Raw genomic sequence first — 26,207 nt, forward strand, 5'->3', positions numbered from 1 at the left:
TGTCCTGATCTCCTGCAGAAGCCCCTTTACCATTCACATTACCACCAGCTTCTCTCCTACTTCACTAATTTGAGGTGCTAAAGAGAATCTGCATCAGCCTGGGGACACCAGCATTGCCAGAGCTGGGACAGAGGAACTGAGCTGCTCCTCAGCAGCTCAACTTAATCTTCATTTAATCTTAAGCATGCATGTGCACAGAAAGGTTCAGAAACAGTGGTACAGGTGAGGCACTGCAGTGGGACTGCTGGTGGAAAGCTCTGACTGTTGGGGCCCAGAGGTTCCTAACCTGAATGGGTCTTCCCAAAGGCAAATAAGCACATCACAGCAACACAGTGCAGAAACAAGGACAGGTACTGCTGAAACTGCCAGGGCACATGATGAAGTGGAAGCTAGAGAGAAATACAGAAACAGAGGCTGCAGCACAACTGCACTGTAGCCAAGCCTAGCAAATGCTTCCCTCCTACTGGGCATGCCTGTATGGGGGAAGTCAGATTTTTAGTTGAATTCATATGGTAAATGGAAATTTTAGATTTTCTTCCTCTGGCTCAAGTTCAAAAGTGTCTTCTAGGCAAAAGCCTGGCTTCAGCTCTAGCTCAAAAATACACAAGCAAACAAAAAATAACCCTTTCTGCCCAAAGTGATTCAAGGCGGTTTCTGATTCAGTTTCAGCTTCTCCCTGAAAGGATGAATGCCTATTTTTTCACAGTCCTACCCTTACTGAAATATGTGCAAATTTTTTAGTAACAGAGTAACAACACAGTAACCTCTTCCTGCCCCAGCCTTCCACCATGACTGAACTCAGGGCTGAATAGCCCCTGAAGGCATTTCTTCTGTCTTGACAGTGGGCTGGATCTGTTTATAATAAAACTATTGCAGAAATATGACCTCCAAAACCCACTGGCAACATCACCAAATTAAAAGCTCTGCATTTTGGTCTGTGCTTGTCAAGCTGGTTTTCCTCCTGGGAGTGAGCTCCAGACCACATTCCAGCTGTTGAAACAGCTTTTCCTGCCTGGGCTCACCAATCTCCCTCTACTGGACAACAGCTCCTTCATTCCAGGGGAACAGAGCTGCTGCAGGAGGCCTCTTCTGCTTTCCCTTGTATTTAAAACGTCTCCCACAATAACTCTGGTGATTAGCAGTGTGAAAAGTCCCCAAAATTTAAAGCAGCCTCTAATGAAAAAAGAATGGAATAAAACCTATGCCTAAGTAAATACTTTAAAGGTGTCATGGTTAAAAAAAAAAAAAAATTAAAAAATTGTCTGCTGGAATGGTATAGCTCTGCTGGCAAATCCTTCTGAAAACAAACATGCCTCTTGGTAAGTATGGTTAGTCCTAAAGAAGGCTTCTGTAACTGGGACAGAGGATCTCAGCCAGGCTGTATTCCACTGTGAAGAAGACCAGCAGTAAATGCATCATGCTATGTGTTTCTGGGGATCTGCAGAACTAAAGCAGGATATTAGGTGCCAGCTTGAACTTCTTAAATTTGGCAGTGATGCAGCATAGTAAGTAGTGATAATTGCCTCGCCAAGCCAGGAACATATGGCCATCATCAGGGTATGATCTTTTATCACTGACACACATAAGAGAGAGTTTCTCCTAGAGAGGTCTATTTGGCAGCAGCAGTGAAGAGGAAGGATGTCTCCACAGCTGCAAACTGCTTCGACTGCAGATGTCTTCAGCAGACTGAGAAAGCTCTACCCAGGATGGGATGGATGCCAGTCCCAGGTGTAAGACACCTACCTGGCCATTCCCCTGCATCTGTGTCAATACGTAGACACTGCCCCAAGTTCCATGGAAATATTAAGGAGGAGGGAAGAAAAAGGTTGGAAGAAAACCACACTTGAATATTGTGAAAGAATATTTGCATGCTGCTACTTTTTGGTTTCGTTCCAAACAAGCATAAACTCTCCAAAGTGTCCCACACTGGGTATTACTAATTTAGGCTGCAGGTATTCTCAGCAAACTCCAACAGAAATCTTTATGTGATTAATCATGCTCCTACAGTGGTGCTGAAAGGATGCTAAATTCTTACACCTCCCCCATGTGTAAAGAGAAATAAACAATTATTTCCTCGAGATAGAAGAATGGGCAGTCAAATAAGAATTCATGAAAGAATAATAAAGTCTGTAACTTGAATATGAGAATGGTAGGATCACTGTCAGTATTCCTCCACCTTCCTCCATAAACAGTACATTGTCTTAAGCTGATTTTAAACAAAATCAAATTAAATCCTAAAAAAATCTCTCTAAAACCAGGTTTGTAATAAAATACCTAAGGAAGAGGAAAAAAAAATATCAATATTCCTTATATTTATGGTTAGTTAATATTTTTAAATAAAGTTCCATTTCCTTTATTATTAGAATTCTAGCAATACAATTTATTACTTTTAAAACACTATTAGGAGGAAAACTCCTGTGCTGCACTATTAAGTATTTTATCAATAGTTTGGGTTTTCTGCATTGCTGAGATATCCCGAAGTCAAAAGAAACGATGATTAAAATTTTATGTGACAATGGATTTTAGAGATGAAGTACATTACAGATATATTAAAGAGTTCTTAATTTTAGTGGGACTCAGTCCATTATTCTTTGATCCATAAAGCAAAATATATTGCTGAAAATTAAGAGAATTAAAAAGCTAGAGATCACAAAAAAGACAAGCCAGTATTTATATTATCATTATTTTATCAATCCATGAGGTTACTATCATATTTCCAGCTATGCTGATGACAGGAATTTACAACCTTGCTGTTTTTTACACATATGAAGGTGTTAAGTAAATGGCAAAGCTGTACTTGCTTATCTATCTTACTGATGCACTGGTTATACCAGCCAAAGCATTACTTTTCAGCACAATAGCTTCACTAGGAAATGGCCATTTTTTCTACACTGAGGAAAATCCTCTAGCCAATCATTCAAGAATTGCTCAGCAAAATTTGCTCTATAGTAACTTCTGTATTATCTGGATAGTAGGAAACTGCACAAGGAGGATGTTCAAGGGTACATAATATATGCAAATGCAACCACAAAGAGTCAATTTAAATCAGGCTGTTTAAATTATACATCAATTTGGCATTTTTGGATGTAATTGGACTCTTCCAGACCTAATTAGGCTGCTCTGCACACCATCACACAGATCCAGAAGCTTTACAAGAAACTACTTGATTTTTCCCACCATGAATTCTGGAAAATAGATCATCTGTGCTGAAGGAATTTATTTCCACTGAGAAATGTTGCCTGAGCATCCTGTTAAGTAATGCTGTTGCTTCTACGTAGTATACAGTAAGAAGGTTTAGGCCAGGAAAAAACCACAAATGTTTTGCTATTTTAATTCTTTTCTCTATTTTATTCTTATCAACGAATTAAAACACCTCTTGAATAAATCCCTCATTTTCACAGCTTTTTCATACTAAATATTGTTATTACAGAGAAACTCACAGCAACACTTGCACAGGAATCACAGTCAGCTAAGGCAGTGAAGCAGCTGAAGGATACCTATCAGAAGAGTAGAAACCATTGCTAAGGTGCAACAGAGTGTTGCTTGCAGAAAGTAACAAATGACTATCTTGAGACCACAGTGCATACTAGAGCAGTCCTCTCATATGCAACTTCTTTAATTAAGGATGTAATTTTGAATTTCTAATCCCAGTAAATGTGATCACAAACCTATTTTGTTCCCTGTGGAAATACAACCATATGGTAACAAACAGAGGTCCAAGGATTCTGCTTCCCAAATGGATTCCATAATTCGAAGAATCTAGTGAAAACAAATGTATATACTAAGTTATTTCAAATTATTTGGATGTTCTTTGATACTCACAAAAATAGCACTACCTGGAATTCTGAGATGGACCTAAACTTACTTGTCTTACAGATTAAGACATAAATACAGAAAGTATGCAGCCATTCAAGATTATCAATTACAGAATCAGGGTTTGTGTTTCCTCATCTCTCTTGTGGCCAGGTAAATACTACTGTTCTCTGAAGTATTAATAAATATATACTGTTATTTCTACAAGAGCTGAGATTTTATACATTAGAAAATACATCCATTATTTCTCATAAAAATCCCTGAAAGTGCTAACAAACCAGTTTGTCCAAACAATCACTGAAATATTACTAGAGAAATGCTACCTCTGAGTTATTTTTCATTTGTAACTGCTCGTTATATAAATAAATGATAAAAATGCTTTATCACCAGAAAAACAGGCCATCTTGCATTAAACAGGATTCCTTCTCTAAGACACAAAAAAGTGAAGTATTTATGGCACACGGCAGGACAAAACAGGGGAACAGTATGTACTGGGTGTGTCTGGGATGAAGCAAATTTTATTCAGAGCATCTTGTGTGGTTCTGTGGTTTAGGTTGGTGACCAAAGCAATGCTGGTAACACACTGATGCTCCAGCTAAGGCTGAACAGTGTTTACAGAGCATCAAAGCTGCCTCTGTTTCTCACTCCCAACTGCTGTGAGAGGATCAAGGGAGCACATAGGTTGGGAGGGGATACAATCAGGCAGATGACCCAAACCAACCAAAGAAATATTCCATGCTGAATAATGTCATGCTCAGCAATAAAACAGATGAAGGGGGACAAGTAGGCTAACCACCTCTTCACAGGAACTGAGATGTGGCGAGTGACTGCCTTTGCATCACTTGTTTTGTTTTCTTTCTCTCTCTTCTTACACTTCTCCTTTGCTTATTAAAGTTTTTTTATCTCAGTCCACAAGTTTTCTGGCCTTCACTCTTCCTGTCCTCTGTCCCCATCTCACCAAGGTTAACTCACAACACAGTAGCAGATAAAACTTGACTAAAAGACAGATCCAGTAATGACATCAGCCTTTCCATACACAGTTTTTTAAAAAAAAAGACAACCACATATTCATACGGACAATAAAGATATGCTTCTGAAAAGTAAAGGAATTTTAAGATGCTTTAAATAGTCACAGTATTCATTTTACACATTTTACCTATCATACCTGTAAAATAAGCATGTCCTGACGGAGGTCATCTCCATGTTTGAAGATTATGCCAATGGTTTCATTTGACAGAGCTGTCGGATCTGCACATTTAAACTCAAGCCAGAGGGGCTTCTTCTTAGATGCCATAACTTTACATTTTTCTATCTGTGAAAGACAAATTTATTGCTAGCCGTTGTAGTCCAACATCCACACAACTAATCTTTTTACACACCAGCTACAAAGTAGTTTACCAGCTTCCAACAATTTATACCACAAGAAACACACTGAAAGCACATGTAAGGACTGGTGTTCTGTTGTCACATTAAGTCTCATTGAACCTGTACCACTTTTAATACTGTCCATGGTAAAGGAGAAAACCCTCCTTGACTCTCTGAAACTGGATTTAGCTTGTGCTTCAGAAACAGAAAACTTTTAATACAACAAATAAGAGATTCTGACAAAACTGCAAATAATGGAACCTCACAACAGCACTCTGACAGGAGCTTCACAAAACTGGAACACAATCATCATCCAACATAATTTACCACATCAACCACTCTCACAACTTCTAGCAACTTCAGTTGTTCCAGACTGCTTGGTTCAATTCCCTCAGAAAATTTTTCATATTTGTGGGGAAAATGGCATTTGTTAAACTAATTTGCCATAACCATTAATAAAATATTTCTATTACATTTTCAATCTTGATAAATTCAGCACTGAAACTGCTGTATTGTACAAATATACTGAAATTGTATTATTTCAAATGTTTTTTCAACTAATTATGTCTAACACAACTGCAGTATATAATACTTCCTTTTCTGGACTTTTTGCTTCATTGCTTAACATTGCTATGTGCAATAAAGATACCTAAAATAAAAGCAATTGAACATCAGTGTTTGAGAGCTGATAGAATCAATGACATTGGAGAAGAGTATTTTGGAATATTGATGTTTCACAGGTTATGTCCGTAGTTTAAAATAAAACAATTTTTACCATCCTTATTTTTAAAAACAAAAGAAGTTGTTAAATCTTTGAACTTACTAGAAACACTGATTTTGCTTCTAGTATTTGGTTTAGACTAGTCAAATTTCAGAGTCTGAAGATTATGGACAAGTAGCATTTGCTGGAATTAAGATGAAATGAAACCTTATCAATACAGTCCTTTATTGATATAATTTGTGGGGAAGGGAAATGTTCTGGTTTTTTTGGCCATAGCTACCTTCCCTTGTAAATCTACTATTTCCTTCATCTAGGAAGGTCCTGGTAGGGCTGCATACTTCCCTAGCAAAGAAAACTGAAAAATCCAGAAAGATCTTTCATTTCATCCTGTGCCATAGCAATGAATGACTGACACCCAGGGGTCCTTTTGAGCATCAGTGCTTTATTTGTGAAACATCCTGATTTTTATACTTCTCATTATCTTGTCCGTGAGTACAGGCATAGTTTGTGTTACTTTATAATTGGTTATTAGAAGCTGATCATGCATATTTGTTGCAAGCTGATAGGACTACTTTGTTTACTCAAAGCAGAGCCTCCTCTGACTAGTTACTGCAATCTTCCTAAAAATCAAAACATGTGCCACTCTATTATTTTTCCAAGGTCTTGTTATGTCTGTTACCTACATTCCTCTTACTTAACATCGCTGACTGCTTTTGCCTCAAGGATAAAGCACTACTACATCTAGGCCAAAGTCTTCAAAACTTAAAACACTATCTGCTACAATCCTGAAATCAATCTTTTCATGCAGGTGGTGATTTTTCTACACAAAAGACTAGTGGGAGAGAAATACAACCAAGAAAATAATGAAAATAATGAAATAAGTGTTTAAGAAGCCAGAAATTCTGTATTTCTGAGTAAACAATGTTTGAATTGACTTCTGTACTGTCAGTACCTCAGCCATGCCCTACTCCCTCAGCTTGAAGACAGACTAGCTTATGTCCTGTCTAACAAGGTACAGGTTGATTTAACAGAAACATGACCAGATCAAGACAACGATTATCAGTTACCCAAATGAGTATCCTACTATTTGGCAATCCCTTAGCTTGGATAGTTTGTCTATCTGTAGCTAAGAGAAAAATCAAGCGATTCTTTTCTTGCAGGCTTCTTGCTGTGCATCAAGTGAATCTAAAGACCTTCACTATATTTTTTTACCTCAACCTGACATTGCATCACAGATGGATGAGCCAACTCCCTTTCACTACAGATCTGCTTATTTATTAATCTTGTTTTCACCTCTGAGTTGACTGAAACCACTGAAATCTCACCACAAAACTGATGCAGCAATGCCCAGTGTTTTTAAATATAGTTCTAAAAATGCATCAATGTATTTTCTACTAAAAGTAACAAACACAACACAGAGATACTGAAAAATAAGAAATTACTAAGGTAGACCTTTTTGTTAGTAGGATGAAGGTCTGCACCTAAACCTTAATGACAGATATGAATCAGGGTAAGACAGAGAAAGTAACTGAAGCAACAGAAACTTAATATCTCAAAGCCCCTGAAATCTGATGAAACAGTTTAATGCAGATATTTAATGTAAAAAAAAAGTCAGTTACCTTGTTATATCCTGAATTAAACTAATGCAAAAAAATCATAATTGCCACTTATTGATTAGGATTTTACAGTTTCTTACATTTTTTAGTGCATGGTGGCATGTCATTGCATTTAGCAAAATGCTAATAGCTTTGGAAACACAAACTTACTGAGTCCATGAAATGCCATCCTATTCACACTGAAATAAGACCTTTAGATATATTAGCAAAATTTTTTACCAAAAGACATACACTTGCAAACAGGATTATTTTTTTTTCCAAAAAGGATTTTTAGAAACTTACAAGGATATACTTACCACGAGGGCTCCTGCTCGTAGCCCAGGATCATATGGAACTCTAAAACTTTCTGGAAGTTTGCTGCTCTGTAGTTTTTCAAGCTTTTGTCTCAGCTGTGTAATCACTGCAATTACAGGTAAGAAAACACAATGAATCAAAAGCTGAAAGGCAAAAAAGTTATAGGCAATGAAACTTCTTAAGCATCACGATTTAGCTAAAAATGTCTTCCACTTACCTACTTTTAAAATTTAAAATTCCTCAAGAATCTCCTGATTTGAGGAATTGATAAAGACTCTCTAACTTGCTCTACTAATGGTCTGTTTCAGACACCTAAAGGTCAAGTCTTCAAGCACCTCACAAGTCATATGCCCTCTACAGTGTCTGAAGCACTGCACATTGATGGTTGTTCTTCCAAAGACTCAAGAGATTATATTAAAATGTCACCTTTCTTGTGCTCTACAGCACAACAACCAAAAAAACCACATTTTGCCTCTGTAAATTCCAATAAATTGTTGAACTATCTACCCTAAAGACTCAGAAGCAGAAGGGGTTTAAAAGCAGCTCATATTTTTGTATTATTGTGACCCACCTCATCACTCTTGCAGACATACTCATGATTTTTTAATTCCTGTACTTGGTTGTAAGGACTCCAGATACAGAGATACTGAATTTCCTGTCCTCCTAAAACTGGTTTTGTAGTGAAGCTTGTTAATCTCACCTTCCAGTACAAAGAAAATTTGCTGTACACTTACACAAAAAATAATTTTAATGTTCATACATAAACTGAATCTTTTCATTCATAAAACCTTGAGCTTCTTAATCTTCAATACAGAACAGAACACATTATACTACATGTGATGCCATCTGTTCATCTCAGTCAGCAGGTGTTAGCAGCATAAGCAATACTCTGGGCATTACCCTTCACTAGGGCAGAGATCTGAATGGTTCTAAAAGAAATTGCTGCTACACAGGCTGCATATACATGTTCTATTAAGTTTTGAGATAAAAATTAAAGGGCAAAAATAATTGCAATTAGAAAGATAGACATGGACCTGGATACTAATACACAAAATCATAAAATCATACAGTTCTTGTTTGGGTTGGAAGGGAGCTGTAAAGGCCATCTAGTCCAACTCCTCTGCAGTGAGCAGGGACATCTTCAGCTGGATCAGGTTGCTCAGAGCCCTGTCCAACTTGACACTGAATGCTTCCAGGGATGGGCACCTACAACCTCTCTGGGCAACCTGTTCTAGTGTTTCACCACCCTCACTGTAAAAAAATTTCTTCCCTATATCTAGTCTGAATCAAGCCTCTTCTAGTTTAAAATCATGACCCTTTGTGCTATAGCAACAGGCCTTACCAAAGAGTCATCATAGAATGGTTTGGGTTGGAAGGGATGCTAAAGATCACCTAATTCTAACCCCACAGCATGGGGAGGGACACCCGCCACTAAACCAGGTTGCTCAAAGCCCCATCCAACCTGGTCTTGAACACTTTAAGGGAGGGGACATCCACAACTTCCCTGGGAAACCTCTTCCAGTGTCTCACAGCCCTCACACTGCAGAATTTTTTCCTAATAACTAATCTAAATCCACCATCTTTCAGTTTGAAACCATTCCCCTTTGTCCTATCATTACTTGTCCTTGTAAAAAGTCCCTCCCCAGCTTTCTTGCAGGCCCCCTTCAGATACTGGAAGGCTACTTTAACGTTGCCCTGGAGCCTTCTCTTCTCACAGAATCACAAAATGGTAAAAGGTTGGGGGGGACCTCTGAGGATCATCTAATCCAACCCCCTGCTAGGGCAGGATCCCCTAGAGCTGGTTTGAGAGGAATACATCCAGGCAGGTTGTGAATGTCTCCACGGATGGAGACTCCACAACCTCCCTGGGCAATCTATTCCAGTGTTGTGTTACCCTCAGAGTGAAGAAGTATTTCCTCATATTTAATTTAAATCTTGTGTGCCACTTTGTATCCATTACCCCTTGTTCTGTCACTGGACACCATAGAGAAGAGTCCAGACCCATCCTCCTGACACCCACCCTTTACATATTTATAAACATTGATAAGATCTCCCTTCAGCCTTCTTTTCTCTAAGCTAAACAACCCAAGCTCTTTTAGCTTTTCCTCATAGGGCAGATCCTCCAGTCACTTAATCATCTTAGTAGCCCTGTGGTAGAATCTGGCCAGTAGTTCTTTGTCCTTTTTGAACTGGGGAGCCCAGAACTGCACACAATACTCCAGGTGAGGCCTCACCAGAGCAGAGCAGAGGGAGTACCTGTTGGTCATGCTCTTTTTAATGCACCCCAGGATGGCATTGGCCCTCTTGGCTGTTGCCCACCATGACTCCCAGGTCTTTTTCCCCAGAGTTGCTTTCCAGCAGGTTGACTCCTAACCTGTACTGGTGCATGGAGTTGTTCCTCCCCAGATGGAGTACCCTACACTTGCCCTTATTGAACTTCACCTGGTTTCTCCACGCCCAGTTCTCCAAACTGTCTGGGTCACACTGGACAGCAGCACAGCCCTCTGGCATGTTAGACACCCCTTCCAGCTTTGTATCATCAGTGACCTTGCTGATGATAAACCCTATCCCCTTGTCCAGGTCATATTCTCCACACAGAACAATCCAACCCCCAACTCTCTCGTCCTGCCTTCACAGAAGAGGTGCTCCAGCCCTCTGCTCATCTTTGAGGCTCTCCTCAGGACCTGATCCAACACCTCCGTGTAACCTCTTATGTTGTGGACTCCAGAACTGGACTCAGTACTCAGGTGGGGTCTCACCAGAGAAGAGGGGGAGAATCACCTCCCCTGACCATGGCCATGGCCATGCTTCCTTGGATGCCTCCCAGGATACTGCTGGCTTTCTGGGCCACAAACACACACTGCCAGCTCATGGCCAGAAAAGAAGGTAATGTTACACTTATCCTCAAAGTTTTTAGAAAAGAACTACCTAACTGTACCAGGTGAATAATGTGATATCTCCTCTGATAAAAAAAAAAAAATAATCAATCTGACAGCAAGATACAGTAGCTAATAAGTAGATACTATAACTAGACATCTGTCAGAATCTAATCAAAACTAGTAAAAAACCCCTAGGTTATAGTAAGTAACTTAGGTAAGTTACTTTCTGAAGTGTAATTATTGATTTCTGAGATTTCAGTAAGTTTCCTCCTTGTAATATAATGTATTTTGAAAATTGTATGCCAGCCAATTGAAGCCAGTAAGCATTAGGAATTAGATAATTTTAACATGCAAGCAAAGGCACTTGTTAAAACAATTTTGAGTTGATCTGGCTTAAGAACAAAGTGCTGTGCATTTTAAAAGAAGAAAGAGCTCCACAGACACATTTTTGGGAGACAAATCATTTGAGAGTGGTGATGAAAGGAGGTAACCCTATGTAAGCTGCAATACTATCATTTTAAGAATATATTTATTATTATTCCCTATGTTCAAATATAAGCAAAGAGACCACATGAAAAGTGAAAGAAGCAGTTAAGACAGTATGATTGCTACTGGATTAGTATGGACCTAATAAGAAAAAAAAATTTCTTTAAAAAAATCCACAAATATTGGAATAAGAAGAATATATAGATGAATTAGGTGAAGCTGCACAACAGAATGAAATAAAGCAGTCTGAAAGATTAAGACTGAAAATATAAACAACTATGCACACTAGAAATGATGGGGGGAAAAAAAGCAATAAATGAAAGATGAAATTTTAGAATGTACATCTTTAAAACTGGAAAGAATATAGTGTGCCTGTAGGCATATATTATCTGAGAATAAATTAAATTAGATATAGCATTAGTAGGACACTCCACAGTTACAGAAAGCCTTATTCAGTGAAAATGTCAATTATATAAGTTATCTTTCAACGTTCTGCGTATGTTACATACAAAGATTCTTTAACGTCAAAATCTGGTGGGTGTTAATGTGCTTGCTTTCTATTGAAACTTGCCTTCTTTGCCTGCATATCCTCCAAAGACAATGTATTATGGAAACCCCTAGTGTTAAAGACATGAACATATGCAAGGCTGTCAAGTTTCTTTCCAAAACATGTGATTCTGATCCAAAAAAAATTTTGGAAAGTTGTTCAGAAAGTGTATTTTATATGGGGGTTATATTACACATGTCACATGGTATTGATATTATATTTTGATGAATAAACATGTATTCCCTTCAAATCAAAGTTTCCTTTTGAACCACCACAGCCATTTCTGCATAACCAGAGTGGAACTGCTTTCTGAATCAAGGACCTCCTGGCCCAGAACATACCAGGCTGAACATGCAGGAAGAGTTAGTTGGTCTCTACAGCTTTTAGAGTTTGGATATTGTCATGTCTTCTCACATTACTCCAAACATTGAGCAACTAACAGGAATGATGACAAGCTTTTAAGGAAGTTGGGGGTGGGGAGAAAAAAAAAGGCAGGCAAAACCCAGAGGTAAACAGGCACTGCATAACCCTAGTGTGGCTTCCAAAGGAGTGCTTACAGGAACTAGCACTAACAATACCACATCTGTGTCTCACAGGACTCCTATTCAGAATACTGCAAAGCCCCAGAGATGTGCCCTGTACATTCACTGCTGATCCACTGCTACTTTGTAGCTTTAGCAGAGGCTGTACTGGACTCCTCCCTGGTCCTCTTGCCAGGAGTCTTTTAGTGACTGCTAAGGCTAAGGCTGTGTTTCTTGGCACGTTGGTATTTGTTTCCTAGGTTGTTTCTTACTCCTTGCATTCAGCTAAGGGTTATGAACAAGAATTTAGCTGTTTCCCAGCTGCATGGCACAAGGTTCAAGAAGGTAAGTCAAAGCACAGGAACGTACTGGGTGTTGGTAACACTGACATTCTTCTCCTTTTGGGGTGGAACAACCGAACAGATGTATTATTGGTTTAATTACTATTAGCTCACCATGATATTTTAAAAGAAGTAATAATGATGCCCTTTCACAGTAATTTATCCATTAATTTTCAAAATAAGCATCATCATTTGCTGCCTAGGTTTTCATACTCAAAGAGAAAAACCAGTATTATTACAAAGAAATGCCTGTTAGGAAATACCTTGAGAAGTGACATCGTATTTTTCTGCAGAAGCTGATTTTATCTCCATTGTGACTTTATGCAGTAATTCAATCACTTGAACCTGCTTCATGAAATCATGCAGCATTGCTTTTCCACAGCCCCTGAGATAGGCTTCCAGGATGACTGCAAACCTCTGCTGGTAATGCATGGACTGGGCAATCTCACTTCTTAAGAACCAAAACAAGAAGTGACCAATTCTTTTGTTCTAGAAGTGAAAAAACAATAACAACAAAAAAAAAACTAGAATCAGCGTGGATTTCCTGAGAAAGGGCTTTTTATAATACCAGTAACTTTAGCTTAAGTTGGCTGTATTTTTAGATACTTACCCTCAAACCCCTTTTCAGCAGAAATCTGGCTAATGCGCTGTCATGATATGGCTCAAATTTTACAGCCTGTGAAATACAAACATAGAAGATATACTTTTAACACATTTAAGATCCTCTTGCACTTATAAAATCAGTAAAGTACCTAGAGAACACAGTGCTGGAAGAGAAGAAAATATATAACAAGATGGGTTGTTTGTGTAAACAAAGTCGAAAAAAAGCAAAACAAGGGTTCTCTGTGTTTGATTCAAGAAGTACTTTTTATCTGCAACAGGTTTTCTTCAGATGTATTATTAATGTGACAAATAATGCAATGCTGGCACAGCTAACCAGAGACATCCAAGCTCGTGAAGGCAGCTGAGCAAAGCAACATCATTCTCCAGCTGTAGCAAAAAAAAAGCAAAATAAGAAAACTGTCTGCAGTCAGACTTACTCAAAGAAGGCTTGAAAAAAATTGCTGCTAAATGAAATTGTATATTTTTAATCATTCCTTAATAAAAATTTTCACTAATAAAGCACTGTTTTTGACAACATCTGCTACTCTGTGGCTGGGGAGCCAAGGTTCACTGCTGGGTTCTCTAGCAAGCACAGGATACAGAAGCAGCTTTTTAAAGCACCTTACCTCAGACATTCTGGCCCTTAGCCCCTAAATGAACCTAAATGAAATAGAATAAAAAGTCTGATGCACATCCTATATTAATGGAGAACTAAGAGGAAGACTTCACCAGACTTAAGACTTCAACAGACTTTTTTTTTTTAAATGACTTTGTGAACATTGATGTATTTTTTCTCTTCTAACAACCACTCCCCTCCACTCAAGCCCAGAAATATTTCCAAGTTCTTGCCAAATAAGGGTAGAAACAAAAAATCAACATTTTTTTTTTGCAGTGTCAGCATTGGGTTGGGATTTTTTTGTTTGTTCGATTTTGTGGGATATTTTTGCTGTTATTCTCCTCCTCATCCCAACTTCTAAGTCAATCAACGTACCAGAAAACTATCACACTTCAGGTGCTGAACTGTGCTGGGGAACTTGTCCACTTGAAATGTTTTTTCCAGCAGCCTCTTTGGCATTGCTATAAGGACTCAGGCTTATAGGAGGTTTGTGTTAAGATTAATGGGGAAAAAAAGATATGCATGTATATCCCACGGCAAGAAAGAAGAAATAAGAGGCAAAGAATCTCTGGAATAGAGTCACAAGATCCCTATCGTGGACTGAGGGCTTGGTGAATGGCTTCAGGTTCTGGAAACAGGGAGCCAGGAAGCGGGACACAGGGAGATTAAGGGAAAACAAAAGGATGTGCTGAGAGCCGGGTACTTGTAGTATTTCAGCAGCAACAAAGTATGCAAACCTCCAGCCACAGTTACTGAACAGAATATTATGGCTCTATGGCTCTTTCAAGATCATTGTTGTCTACAGCTTTCAAAGAGGCAACCAAGCTATCAGCAGAGGTCTCCTAAACTAATCAAAGAACTCGCAGGGTTTTACAAACTCTTTAAAGTACTGCAGAACACGGATGTATTTTTATATTAAATTATCGACATTGTTTCTGGAACCTAAATTGTCCTGTGAGTTTATTCAACAGGAAAAAACCAACAAAATAACAAAACAAACAAAAAAACACAAACAAAAAAACCAACCAAACAAAAAAGCCAATACCAAAACCAAACCAAAAAAACAAAAAAACAAAACAAGAAAAAAAACAAACCTGGGGTGTTCTCAGTCAACCCTCTAGAAACGAACCGACTTACAAAAATGCTACAAAGACTTGTTCTTTCCACCTTCTGGATGAGACAGACAATAAAGCCAAGCACCAGACTTCCCTTCTACATTATCATAATTATGCTGAAACTACTGACTGTCTCTGCAATACTTTTTTGTTTCCCCAAGCAACACCATCTAATTTAGGAAAGATTATGAGAACTCACAAACATAAACTGATTTTTAAAAATACAGATCTTTTTACTTTATGTGTGAGATTATGAAGTATGAAGGTTTTAAAATAAAAAATAATTAAAAATTAATGTTCAGCGCAGCAAGGCACTCAAAAGCATAAATTCAAATGGATTTAGTTACAGTTCCAAGAAAGCCTATTAAAAACCTCACTCTGGTATATACTTGGATGAATGTGCTCAGTGCATATCCCTGAGAAACAATTTAAGAATGAAATATAGCCAAAGGGCCATTGCTTCAAAACCAAACGTACCAACATTAAGGTCGCAAATATATTTTAACATAAAAGATTAGAAAAAATGTATTAGGAACATCCTTCTTACACATACGTTTAGAAATAATTATTTTTAAAAGTCAATAATAGTTTTCTTTTTACTTTGTAAAGTCAGATATCAACATTTGGATAGCAACAATAAAAGCTAGACATTAAAAAACATGTGCTGGCTCTCTATCAGGTCCCTGAACATACCTTTGCTTTGTCAGTTCAGCTGGAGAAGAGCTCTACTCATTGCCATATACAGGCAGTACAGTCACTGGTGTTTGTTTCACACTGGATTTCATCATATTTTTAACTATCCTATCCATGTTTTATCAACTGCACGGAGAACAACAGACCCTTATGGGAAGCTCAAGGGTTATTTATGGCATGTCTGCTTCTATTTGGGATAAAGCTGAGGCAAAAGGAAATGTTTGATTGATTTCCAACTCTACTGGGATGTAAAATGGGACTACTCTGTGCAGAGTGAAATAAGCCATAAAGCTTTCCATGAAGGCATCCACGTGAGAAGCAATGACTGTTTGCAGGAGACATCTTGTATGTGTTCATTTTAGCAGAGGAATAGTTGAAACCCATTCTCTGGAAAAATTTCCAAATACACTGTGTACCAACACTTGGCCATAGGATGCTGATGGCCTGTGCTCTGCTGTTAGCAAAGGGAGTAAAGACAAGGAAGAATCAGAGAGGTAAAAGTTGGAATTCAGTTTTTTTTTCCATTTAGGGGGATGGCAGTCTTTTAATTTCTTACTATATTTCTTACTAAAATGATACAGGAAAGATAAGCTACTATGACTTGATGCTAGAATAATTTAATTTACTCTTAGAGATTTATTCTGTTTAAAGCTCTCTAGATTAGTACTTCCTGAAGACAACTAATTTCAAAAAAGAAATGGAAAATCCCCAGTATTTCTTCCATTCTCTCAGGCATCTTAGTATCAACTAATCACCATCCCAAACACCTAATTTGGATACAAAAGTGAATAAAATTGCTGAGACACATGTAGACAGCAAAAGCTCACAAGCCAAGCATATATATATAGCAGCAGCTACGTGGGAGGCCCAATGAGGTAACTGTAGTGCCTCCTTTGGCTAATTCAGAAGTGCATAAATTCTCCCTGGGGAGCCTAATCTTCAGACAAGCAAAGACAAGGCCAAAAAGGATTTGGTTAATGCACTACTGATGTGCAGCAAAATCTGAAATACTAACTTCATTTTTCCTGGGAACCCAGGCTCTCTCTGAACTTGCAGAAATTAAAAGCTCCATCCCACAGCTTCCCTAGCTGCAGCAGTTCCCCTTTTTTTTTTTTTTTTTTTTCTTTTTTTTTTTAAATTTTGAATGCCAGTTTTGTCCTCTGATTCTCTGAAAAAAGTATCTTCTACTCTGTGGGGTAAGAGCCCTTCCTCATGAACCAGAGCCCTGTCAGGTGTGGGAAGCCTGCAGAGCCACCTTGCTACAGAGAGGCATTAGAGGGAGGAGCAGCAAGGTTACACCTTTCAGCAGCCATCAGATGCAGCTGCTGCTGACACACTGCCCAGCTCCAGCACTGCAGTGTCAAAAAGCAACAAACCAATTTCCTTGTGCAATTGATAGAAACTTTCCTGATGTTCCTGTGATCTGGTAGATCCACACACAAAGTGCTTCAAATCGATGCAGTGGTGACTCATTGCCATTAAAACCCCAAATTTTCACCCAACTTCCCAAATGAATTAATTTTATTATGGAATCCTAGCAAGCCCTAATTCACTTTTTACATTTTTTTGAAGTTTCTAGATAAATCTGTTCCCCTTATCAGTACAAAACTGAACTCATTGCAAGGACACAGTTGCAATGTGCTCTTGACCTAAAACCCAGGCACAGATTTTTCTTCAGACCTTGAGCATGTCTCAACACCTGCCTTAACTTTCTTTCTTGCAACACTCTTTCTAAACTGTTGATAAAACTGGTCAACAATTCTTCAGTGCTGTGACTCAGATCTGATACAAACAATACTGGAGACTGCACAGTGGATTTGCTCCCACTATAGCTGTGCTAGTGTTGACAGGTTCCAGAAAAATATACTACTGTAAAGGTAAAGCATACATTGTAAGACACAGTGCAATAGTAACAAAAAAATAATAAACAGGCAAAAGATGAAATGCAAAAAGCATGTTTTTGGTTACTCTGGTTACTACCACTGCTTTTACTAAAACCTGATGACTTCATAACCAGAGATCACAACCTAGACCTTACTATGATGGGAATAATGATGGGGTGATGCAAATATTCCTAGAAGGCAGAGTTCAAGAATGCAAATATACCTTACCTGCACAAGCTGTAAAAGATAATGAAGAACATCATCATCCTCTAAACTTTCTAGTTTTTGCACTGCCATTGCTCGAACATTTTCATCTGAAAAGTTACAGTCCAAAAGTTGCATTGTGAGTCCAACATCTAAAGTGCTTTGATCCCAAGCCTCCTTTTTAGTTAGCAACTGGTAAGTTTTGGCCACTATTTCTTGTTGTCCCCATTTCACAGAGCTAAGCAGCTTAGGATATGCCTTGGGGTGCTTTATACTTTCATATCTAAAATGCCACAACAGTTCTTTGTCCTCAGGAGAAAGTGGATTAAGTGGGTCAGTTGCTATGATTTCTTCAAGTTGCTTGCGAAGCTGGTTGGGCATTTCAGCTCGTGTCCTGTCCCCCTGGGGGTCTGATGATATCCTGTGCTTGGGCAAGGCAATTGGGTGACAGTATTTGTCCAGAACAATTGAGATAGCCATTGAGTTTTCTTTATCCGGGTTAGTTGCTGAAGTGAGTTTGTCTGCATTGATACTTCCTTGTTCTTCCCCCTTGCCTGGAATTTTCCACATGTGGAGCACATACTCCCCACTTCGTAGCAAGAAACGGTGATCTATCAACAAAAGATTTACATAATAGAGAAGCTGAGTTTTGCATTTTGAGTCAGAGTTGGGGGAGTCATGTGACTGAAGATTCGTCTTCGTGGACAATCCCTGGGCTTTTCCACAGTATATCTGAAGATTCAGGAGTGCTCCTTTAGGCAAATCCTTGATTTTGATATCAAACTCCAACCAAATATTCCACAGAACCTCCTCAGTAAAAGGCTTTGAAGAAGTCCTTCTCTGTGAAAGGAGCTGCTGCCCATGTTGAATGTTAACTTCCACAAACACAGTAAGATCAGTATTTCGTGGTAAAACTGGGATATCAATGCCTATTATTTTCACTCTAAATTTCCTATTACAATCCCACAAAGAGATAGTGAAGACTCTGTCATGATCTTTTCCATCTATGGTCAATTGTTCATGATACCCTGTAACTCCTGTACAGTCATCCACCAAAGGCCACTCTTCCTTCTGAACCTCATCTTCATTTGGGTCAGGGGGATTGTCTAAGACTAGGTGGATTTCTTCCCCATTCTTAAGGCACTGTCTTATCCAGTGAAAATCTTTGATTGGTGTCTCTCCAGTAATGTACTCATCTCTGCCACAAATCCGGAGAACAAAATCCAGTTCGCTATGATCTTCAGGAATATCCATCAAAGACTTTTTTTTGGCCATCTTTGTGAAAAAGCTGTGCAGAATCATATCTGGAGTGTCATCTATTGACACTTTAATTTTTTGGCTAGTTGTTCCTCTGTGTATGATTATGAAAATGTTATTATTAGTTATCTTTTTCAATAAATATTCTGGGAGTGGCTTAGATGTAGTCCATGGGTGCATTGCATACAGTTTAGGATCTCTACAGGCTACCTCTATCATCCGTGGAGTGACTAATCTGCGACGGGTAAATTCCAGTTCATCATCGTGCACGTTGCTGACATCAGTGACATCATAACCAATTAAATCGTTCAGCTGCCGCTGAAATTCCTGAACTTCTTCTGATGGTTTTTGTTTCTGGACAACATAGATCTTGCCTACCTTTTTCTGTAATACTTTCCAGTAGAGTATGCAGTCCAAAGTCTGTATTACTTGATGCTTATCATAAATTTCATACCACTGCCCTTTCTTCTGATACTGCAGAATAAACTGATCCGGGGTGAATGTGTGGTAGAAGTCTGTGGTTTGACTCATCTCTATTGCACGCAACCAAATCTGTGCTTTCATTTGCTCAACAGTGCAGTTGCCAGCTATTTCGAGTAACATAGTTTCTGGTACTTTAGTATGCTTATTGCTTGTAGGTAAAATGAACTCAATGGATATCAGTTCCATTGATGACAAATTACTTGATGTACAATGAGGTTTCATTCTCCTTCTCCTTCGTTTGTTTTCTTCTCTCATAACAACGGGTTGTTCATAATCCCCCAACTCCATGCCAAAAGGAATCTAACAAAACACACAAACACTTGATTACTTTCTCATTGCATTTTTCTTTAATCTTCTTTTTCACGCTTCTTAATTAAAATCACAGGCCAGTCAGAATCCTGCCACATATACGCTTTTCTACTTCCCCTTCCCCTTAATTTCTGGTCATAAATACTTGATTCACACAAAACCACCTCAGACACAATCAATTTGATACCAAATATATAAAAAACAACACCCCAAAACAAAACCCACAGCCCTCCAAAGATTAAATAATGAAAGCAGAACTTTTAAACAGCCTTCCCAGATTTCACTGAGGATAAGCAACCTAACTACATATTTCCTCCATACTGATTTGTTATTGCTTCTGTCAAGCACTGATTCCTCTGCTGCCTCATCTATTTTGATGCTGCTGAAATTTACACAGGTGGATTTTCATAGAAATCAAAACACACAGTACTGTGCATGAGCCAACTGAGTTCCAGGAATGACAGAAAGTAACAAAACAAGTAATTTATTTACAGACTGGACAGAGGTGAGCCTATTCCCATTCTCCTCTACCTCTCACTTCGGTGATGAGGAATAAGGACTTAAAACAAGAAAAACCTGTAGAATTAAAAAGTCAGGGACTTCTTCAATGTGCACCTAAATTAAGCCTAGTATATCCTCATCTCAACTTCTTTTAAATAAATTAATTCACCAGACAGAGAACATCCACCCATTTTAAAAGCACACACTCCCAGTACAAGCTATTACTTGGTTATAGAAGAGAGATCAAGCTCATGCTGATTGATTACCCTGTACATCAAATGACACCTAAAACACCTGTAAAGCAACTTCGAAATTGAGTAGCTTACCTTATCAGCTTTCAGTAAACAAAAAAATATTGTTATTCACACAGAGTTTATCTCCATTGAGCAATATTAAAGTCGAAGTAGTTCACTGAGAGCTTAGAAGAGGAAGGCAGCGCTTACTCAGCCCGCTCACACAAGCTAAGTTACAGCAACGTACTAAACTTCTTTTCCAGAAGCTTTTTACACATAAAATCTTTCTCTAACTGCTGGAAAAACTAAAACCAATGTATTGATGCCTTAGCAGAAAACAAAAAAATAAGAAAAAAATATAAAAAGTTGAACTGAAACAACACAGCATTCTAACTTAACTTCTTTTTTCAAGTTCCGGAAAGCGAGGACTGTAGACACACCACCCCTACAAGTGACAAAGCACACAGAAATATTACCTGCTTATAAAATAATGGCTGAATTGTTGAAGACGATTCATTTGTGTAATTTCTGGAGTTCCTATTTTTTTAAAGGAAGATCATTCACACAAAAAATTTCTTTGTTTAAGCTGTTCTGCTTTTCTTGATCATATCCAGATGCAAAGGAAGTGCTGCACGTACCAGGAAGGAAGTTGTAACCAAGTTGATTATACATATGATTGCTCATTTTAAAAAAAGTCAGAGTGCTTTTCCTGTTTCAACAGTAAAAATACAGTAACAGTAGGCCAATTTAATTTTAACACACATGCATAGGGGACATCCTTAAAACCTTTTAAAAATAGCTAAGAATAATCCAGACAATAAATCTAATTAAGCAAATAAAACATTTAAAAATAAAAATATTTTAGAGATCCTACCTACTTTATAAAAAGGCTTAAATAAAAATCCTGGATAAAGACAACTAAATCTCCAATGTTTCCTTATTTTTATTTTCATGGTGACAGCCTTTTGAAGACTCCCATCTTCAATATATTAGAGTTTTTTAAGCCAGTGTCTGTACAGACAGCACATGGAGCTACTATCTCCCAAAGATCTTGCACAGTAAAATCAGCAATAGAACTACCAGGCAATCTTCTTCCTAGTAATTTTAATTCATGCATTTATGATTACCAACCCACAGTGAAATCCACTAAAAATTATGACTTAAGATTTGGGAAGAATTTAAACCAACTTTCAACCCCAATTCTTCTGGTTAACTACAACTTGGAGAGCTGTTCCTTTACTAAACAAAAATCCCCACTGGAAAAATTTTGGGAAATTACATACAAATTGGAAAGAAAAGAGAAAAAACTCTAAATTTACCCTTTTCCCTTATGACTTCTCCTGTGAAATACTGACCACTGTGAAGAGCAATAAGCAGAACACATCCTACAGCACATCCTACCCCACAAAAATGATGACCCTTGAGAAGGACAAAAAAATATGGAACAACTAAAAGCTCTTTCAGACACACTGAAGTGGTGATGTCTTGTGTGTTTTTTTATTTAAACTTATGCATTCTTCCTATCTTGTAAGCCACCTTTCTTATTAAAGAGGGAGAAAAAAAAAGAAAAAGCTTCACCTGTATTGTCAAAAAAACCCTGATAGTCTCTTATCTGCCTGCAATGTGCCACTGTAGACAGAGCTCTTCTTTCTCAGAGCATCATTTTGCTTGGCAGCTAAGACCGATTCCTTTCCAGAGGTAATCTTTCTTGGGAATTGCATTGGGGAAAACACACTCTGTCCTAGCTAACTCTACCTTTTTGTCAGCATATGGAATCTCTCAAGGACACAGCAAAGTTGCCCTGAACATTTTGTCACTGCCATGAAATCCACCAGTCTTGGTCAAGAGATGTCCAAGAGTCCCATGCAGCCTGTCAGCAGTCTCTCTCTGGCATATCAGCACTACACACCACCTTCCTCTCTGGTCCTCCTCTTGTCTGGAGAAATCACTTGTTTGCTGGAAGACCTGTGACCTCAACAGCAGTGCCCAGGATGATGGAAAAAAGGAAGTAGCTAGTTTCTCCTGTAATATGGAAAAGGAGCTGGAGGTGTAGGAAAGAAAAGCAGCAATGCTGAATGGGAAAATGTGTTTTCAAAATCTATGTTTTTTAATTCCCTTACCGCCTTTTGAAGTATAATTTCTAAAGCGTGTAATATAGTCACATATTTTTCTTCATTTATTCATAAGCAACTACTAGTAAGATTCTTTTCATGCCAACAGGCTACACAGATTTTTTGCAAAAATCACTTGCTCTAAAGGTGTTGTGCTAATCCAGTTAAGTAAACCTGGACTCATTTTAGTTTTGTTGGGTTTTGCCAGACCTAAGAAAGCATTCTGGTTTAAAATGTCCTCATCTTACAGCCTCATGCTATGCACTTAAAGATTAATTCTTCAAACACATATGCACACAAATACTCCATCTCCTGCTAAGCCATTCTAGGACTACTCTCTTGATCAATGCCAACAAGACAATCAAAGGCAGTATCTCTCCCTCATGCAGCAAAGAACCACGTTGTACACTGCTTAACATGTTGAGCTGTTTTACACACTCATTCATTTAACAAGACAGAGCAATATTATGAAAGGTTCAGATATTCCCCCACAAACTGCATTAGATACAATGTAAAATGTATGACAGTTGTGTAACTGCCCATACAAGACTGTCTCTTCTCCCACATTCATTTTGTCTGTGACCTGTTATATCTACAGACATAAATGTGTCCTCAGGGTGACACCAAGTTGTATCTATTTTTTGATAATCCATATGTAGGCACAGCAAAACCATATTTCTTCATGCATATTCATCAGAAAACTTTGACATTTATAACAGAAAATATTTTAAAATAACTTCCTAAAATTTCTTGTGCCTGAGCATTACTTAAGTATTGGCATTTCTATGTGCCTACAGCAATACCACCACAAAACCCAACCAAATAAAGAGAAAACAAACAAACAAAAAACCCAAACCTAAACCATTCTTTTTTATTTCTAACTCTAATAAGCCTCATGAACCCCAGATTCCACTGTGAACTCTCCACGAATCCTGATCTGGTGCAATGGAAGAGGTGGACCTGTAAAAGGTTCTGAAGACAAGCAAATAGGCTTGCCTTTTACTCCACTCGTGTTCCTACCTCATCACTCAGGCCAACAAACTGATCATAAAAAGAACAACAGAAAAAATTATTTAATTTTCAGCTGGATTTGTCCCTTTGATCTGACTCATCCCTTGCAGGAGTTTAGGGCAGGGGAAGGAAGGGAAGAGAAGGGAAAGGAATCAAGACAGCACAGCTTAGGCAACTGAGACCGGAACATAATTAAGAGCAGATAAATTAATGAGTAGATCCACTATGTGAAAACCTTATTTTAAAATTACTCTTTTCACTTTAGTGTGAACTCCTTCCTAGACAACATAGCCTGCAAGAAAACAGGCACTCTCTATCATAGTACCTAGCACTCACATTATGCAAATATAATGATTCACAGTTTCAGATGAAGTAAACTTCAAAGATAAATTAAAAAAAAAAAAATGGCAAAACTATGATGACATGACCCAGCACTGTCCAAGTAGCATACCACATCTACTCACCAGCATTATCCTGTAGCAGGAGACCACTTTGCAATTGCTGGATAAGAGTACAATAGATCTTCCCTACATCCAGTGCTGAACTACACAGGCACAGTGCAGCACTAACATGTTAGGTATGAACACAACAACAAAAACCACTTTGCTCATTTCATTCATGAAATCTTCTAGCAGGTACTAGCTCTCACGGGAACTAATTCAGTGCAGGTAAACTTCACAGACAATGCAGTTACATGCTTCACCCAGAAGTGTAACAGCCAGCAGACACAGCTCAGTACCTTGGTCAGAAGGTTGACCGCTATTATGGCTGTAATATTTTCAGGACCCTCTTGTCTTCACTACCTTTGTACATTTTGGTTCCTACACAAATTATTAATTTGGGAGTGCTTCCAGAGGAAACAGTAACTTTTAGCTGGTTCAAAAAATTTAGGTAAGAATGTTGGCAAAGTCCTAGTTAACCAGTTATACAAGTGATGGATTGATGCACCTTCAAACCAACATTTCATGAAGTCTGGAAACACGGAGATGACAGCAATGGCTCCTACAGGGACAAACTCGCTATTTGGATCCTGCCTGTGCTTTCCACTTCTGACCAGTTCTCAAATCCTGGTCGTTACTGGTGCGATCTGATCTACACTCACAACCAGCTCCTGAATGCCCTCAGCTACTATTTCAGACAATTCGCGGTGTGGGAAGGTTTTATGGTCTACACATACCGGATAGACTCCAGTGGTTATTATTTGTTGGCTGAGGAAATACAGTTATTTATTGTTTAAAAGCTGTGTCATAACAGAACTGACTCATAGATTTTAAGAGCAGAGACCTGCTGCCACTGCTTAGAGCTCTCTCACTCAGCATTATTTCAGTCAACATCCCAACAGCTTCCTCAGCAGGTTTTGCATCAGACCTGCAGCTCGTTCGGGCCAGGCTGTGAGCCGGGACCGGGGCTGCCAGAAGCGAAGAGGCACTCGGGGACTCAGCAGTGCCGGCCCCGCCAGTCACACACGTCCTGCTCAGGGAGCTCAGACCGAAGCTCCCGACGGCGGCGGGGAGCAGCGGGCCGGGGCCGCCTCACTCCCCCAGCCCACCGGACGGGCCCTGAAGCTGCGCCCTCCCTGCCCGCCCGGCGCCCCGAGATGGCGGCCGGGGCCGGGGCCTCACTGCCCCGCAGCGCCCGCGGGAGCAGCAGCGGAGTGGCTGCCGCATGAGGGTAAACCCGGCAGCGCCCATGCTGGCGCAGCAGCCGGGTCAGTGGCCACCCTGCCGCGGTGTGCCCGCCCGCCGGGTCTGCCACCGCCGCCGCGGGGAGCCGGGCCGCACCGCCCAGCCCTGCCTCCCGGCCGCCACCTGTGAGCCCGGGCCTCGGGGAGGGTCCGCCGGCTTCCCCTGCCGGTCCCCGAGACGGAGCTACTCACCGCAGCGGCGCGGCCGCGGCCCCGACTCCGGACAGGTGTTTTCCTCAGCAGGAAGCGGAGCGGGCCAGAGGCCGGAGGGGAGGCTCCATGGCCGGCGGTAGGCAGCTCCGGAGCCGCCGCCAATCACACGCCGGGCAAAGAGGGAACCGGCTGTGGGGCCTCCCCGCCCCGCTCGGCCCCGCCGTGGCCCCGGGGCGCATAGCCTTGGACACCGCTCTTGCGCTCAGCCCTAGCCGCGTACCGCCGAGCCCGGGCTGGGGCCGAGCCCCTTTCCCCGGGTGAGGTGGAGACCCGAGGGGTCGGCGCTGGGCTGGGCCGCTCCGCTGCTCTGCGGAGCGCGGTGCCCGGCCGTGCCCGGCCTTGCCGCCTGGAGGCAGCGGGCGGCTCTGCCGCCGTCTGAGACCCAGCACGACCACATCTGTCGGGGTGGGCACATATCCACTGTTAGGGTAAAGCACCGCAGCCTTAGTGGGGTTTAACTGGCAGCACAAGATACGCAGGGCCTGTCCTGATGTCAGCACAGCAAGCAGAACCTCTCTGCAAGTATCTTCAAGAGGTGTTCATCACCCAAGGGCCCCAAACGCTGGCGAGCCCCTTGGCAAGGTGCTGCTGGGCAGACAGCGCCTTAGCGGGGCAGGCAGCCAGAGCCAGGCTGACGGCTGCTGATCAGTTGTCCAGCCTCCCACACAACGGCAAGGAAAAAATTTGTCTAAGCTGTCCTCAAAAAAC

At 39.9% G+C, this 26,207-nt stretch overlaps 1 protein-coding gene across 4 annotated transcripts in view; it reads right to left on the reverse strand.

Annotated features, from left to right (window-relative positions):
• Window positions 1-25,811, reverse strand: part of PIK3CG (phosphatidylinositol-4,5-bisphosphate 3-kinase catalytic subunit gamma) — a 35,881-nt gene extending 10,070 nt beyond the window's left edge. Inside the window, exons 1-9 of one of the 4 annotated variants that reach the window (XM_071733933.1) lie at window positions 25,479-25,811; window positions 22,236-22,521; window positions 20,957-21,108; window positions 17,722-19,737; window positions 13,194-13,259; window positions 12,847-13,072; window positions 7,812-7,915; window positions 4,979-5,125; window positions 3,669-3,759 (exon numbers count right to left, since the gene is read on the reverse strand). In XM_071733933.1, coding sequence (XP_071590034.1) covers window positions 3,669-3,759; window positions 4,979-5,125; window positions 7,812-7,915; window positions 12,847-13,072; window positions 13,194-13,259; window positions 17,722-19,725 — 2,638 coding nt within the window. In that variant the 5' untranslated portion in view covers window positions 19,726-19,737; window positions 20,957-21,108; window positions 22,236-22,521; window positions 25,479-25,811. Of the gene's footprint in view, window positions 1-3,668; window positions 3,760-4,978; window positions 5,126-7,811; window positions 7,916-12,846; window positions 13,073-13,193; window positions 13,260-17,721; window positions 19,738-20,956; window positions 21,190-22,235; window positions 22,522-25,478 lie in introns of all 4 variants that reach the window. The other 3 variants (XM_071733930.1, XM_071733929.1, XM_071733931.1) reach the window with 3 other exon arrangements.
• Between the last annotated feature and the right edge of the window lie 396 nt (window positions 25,812-26,207).

Source organism: Heliangelus exortis, chromosome 1, assembly GCF_036169615.1.
Source record: "Heliangelus exortis chromosome 1, bHelExo1.hap1, whole genome shotgun sequence".
NCBI classification, from domain to species: domain Eukaryota; kingdom Metazoa; phylum Chordata; class Aves; order Apodiformes; family Trochilidae; genus Heliangelus; species Heliangelus exortis.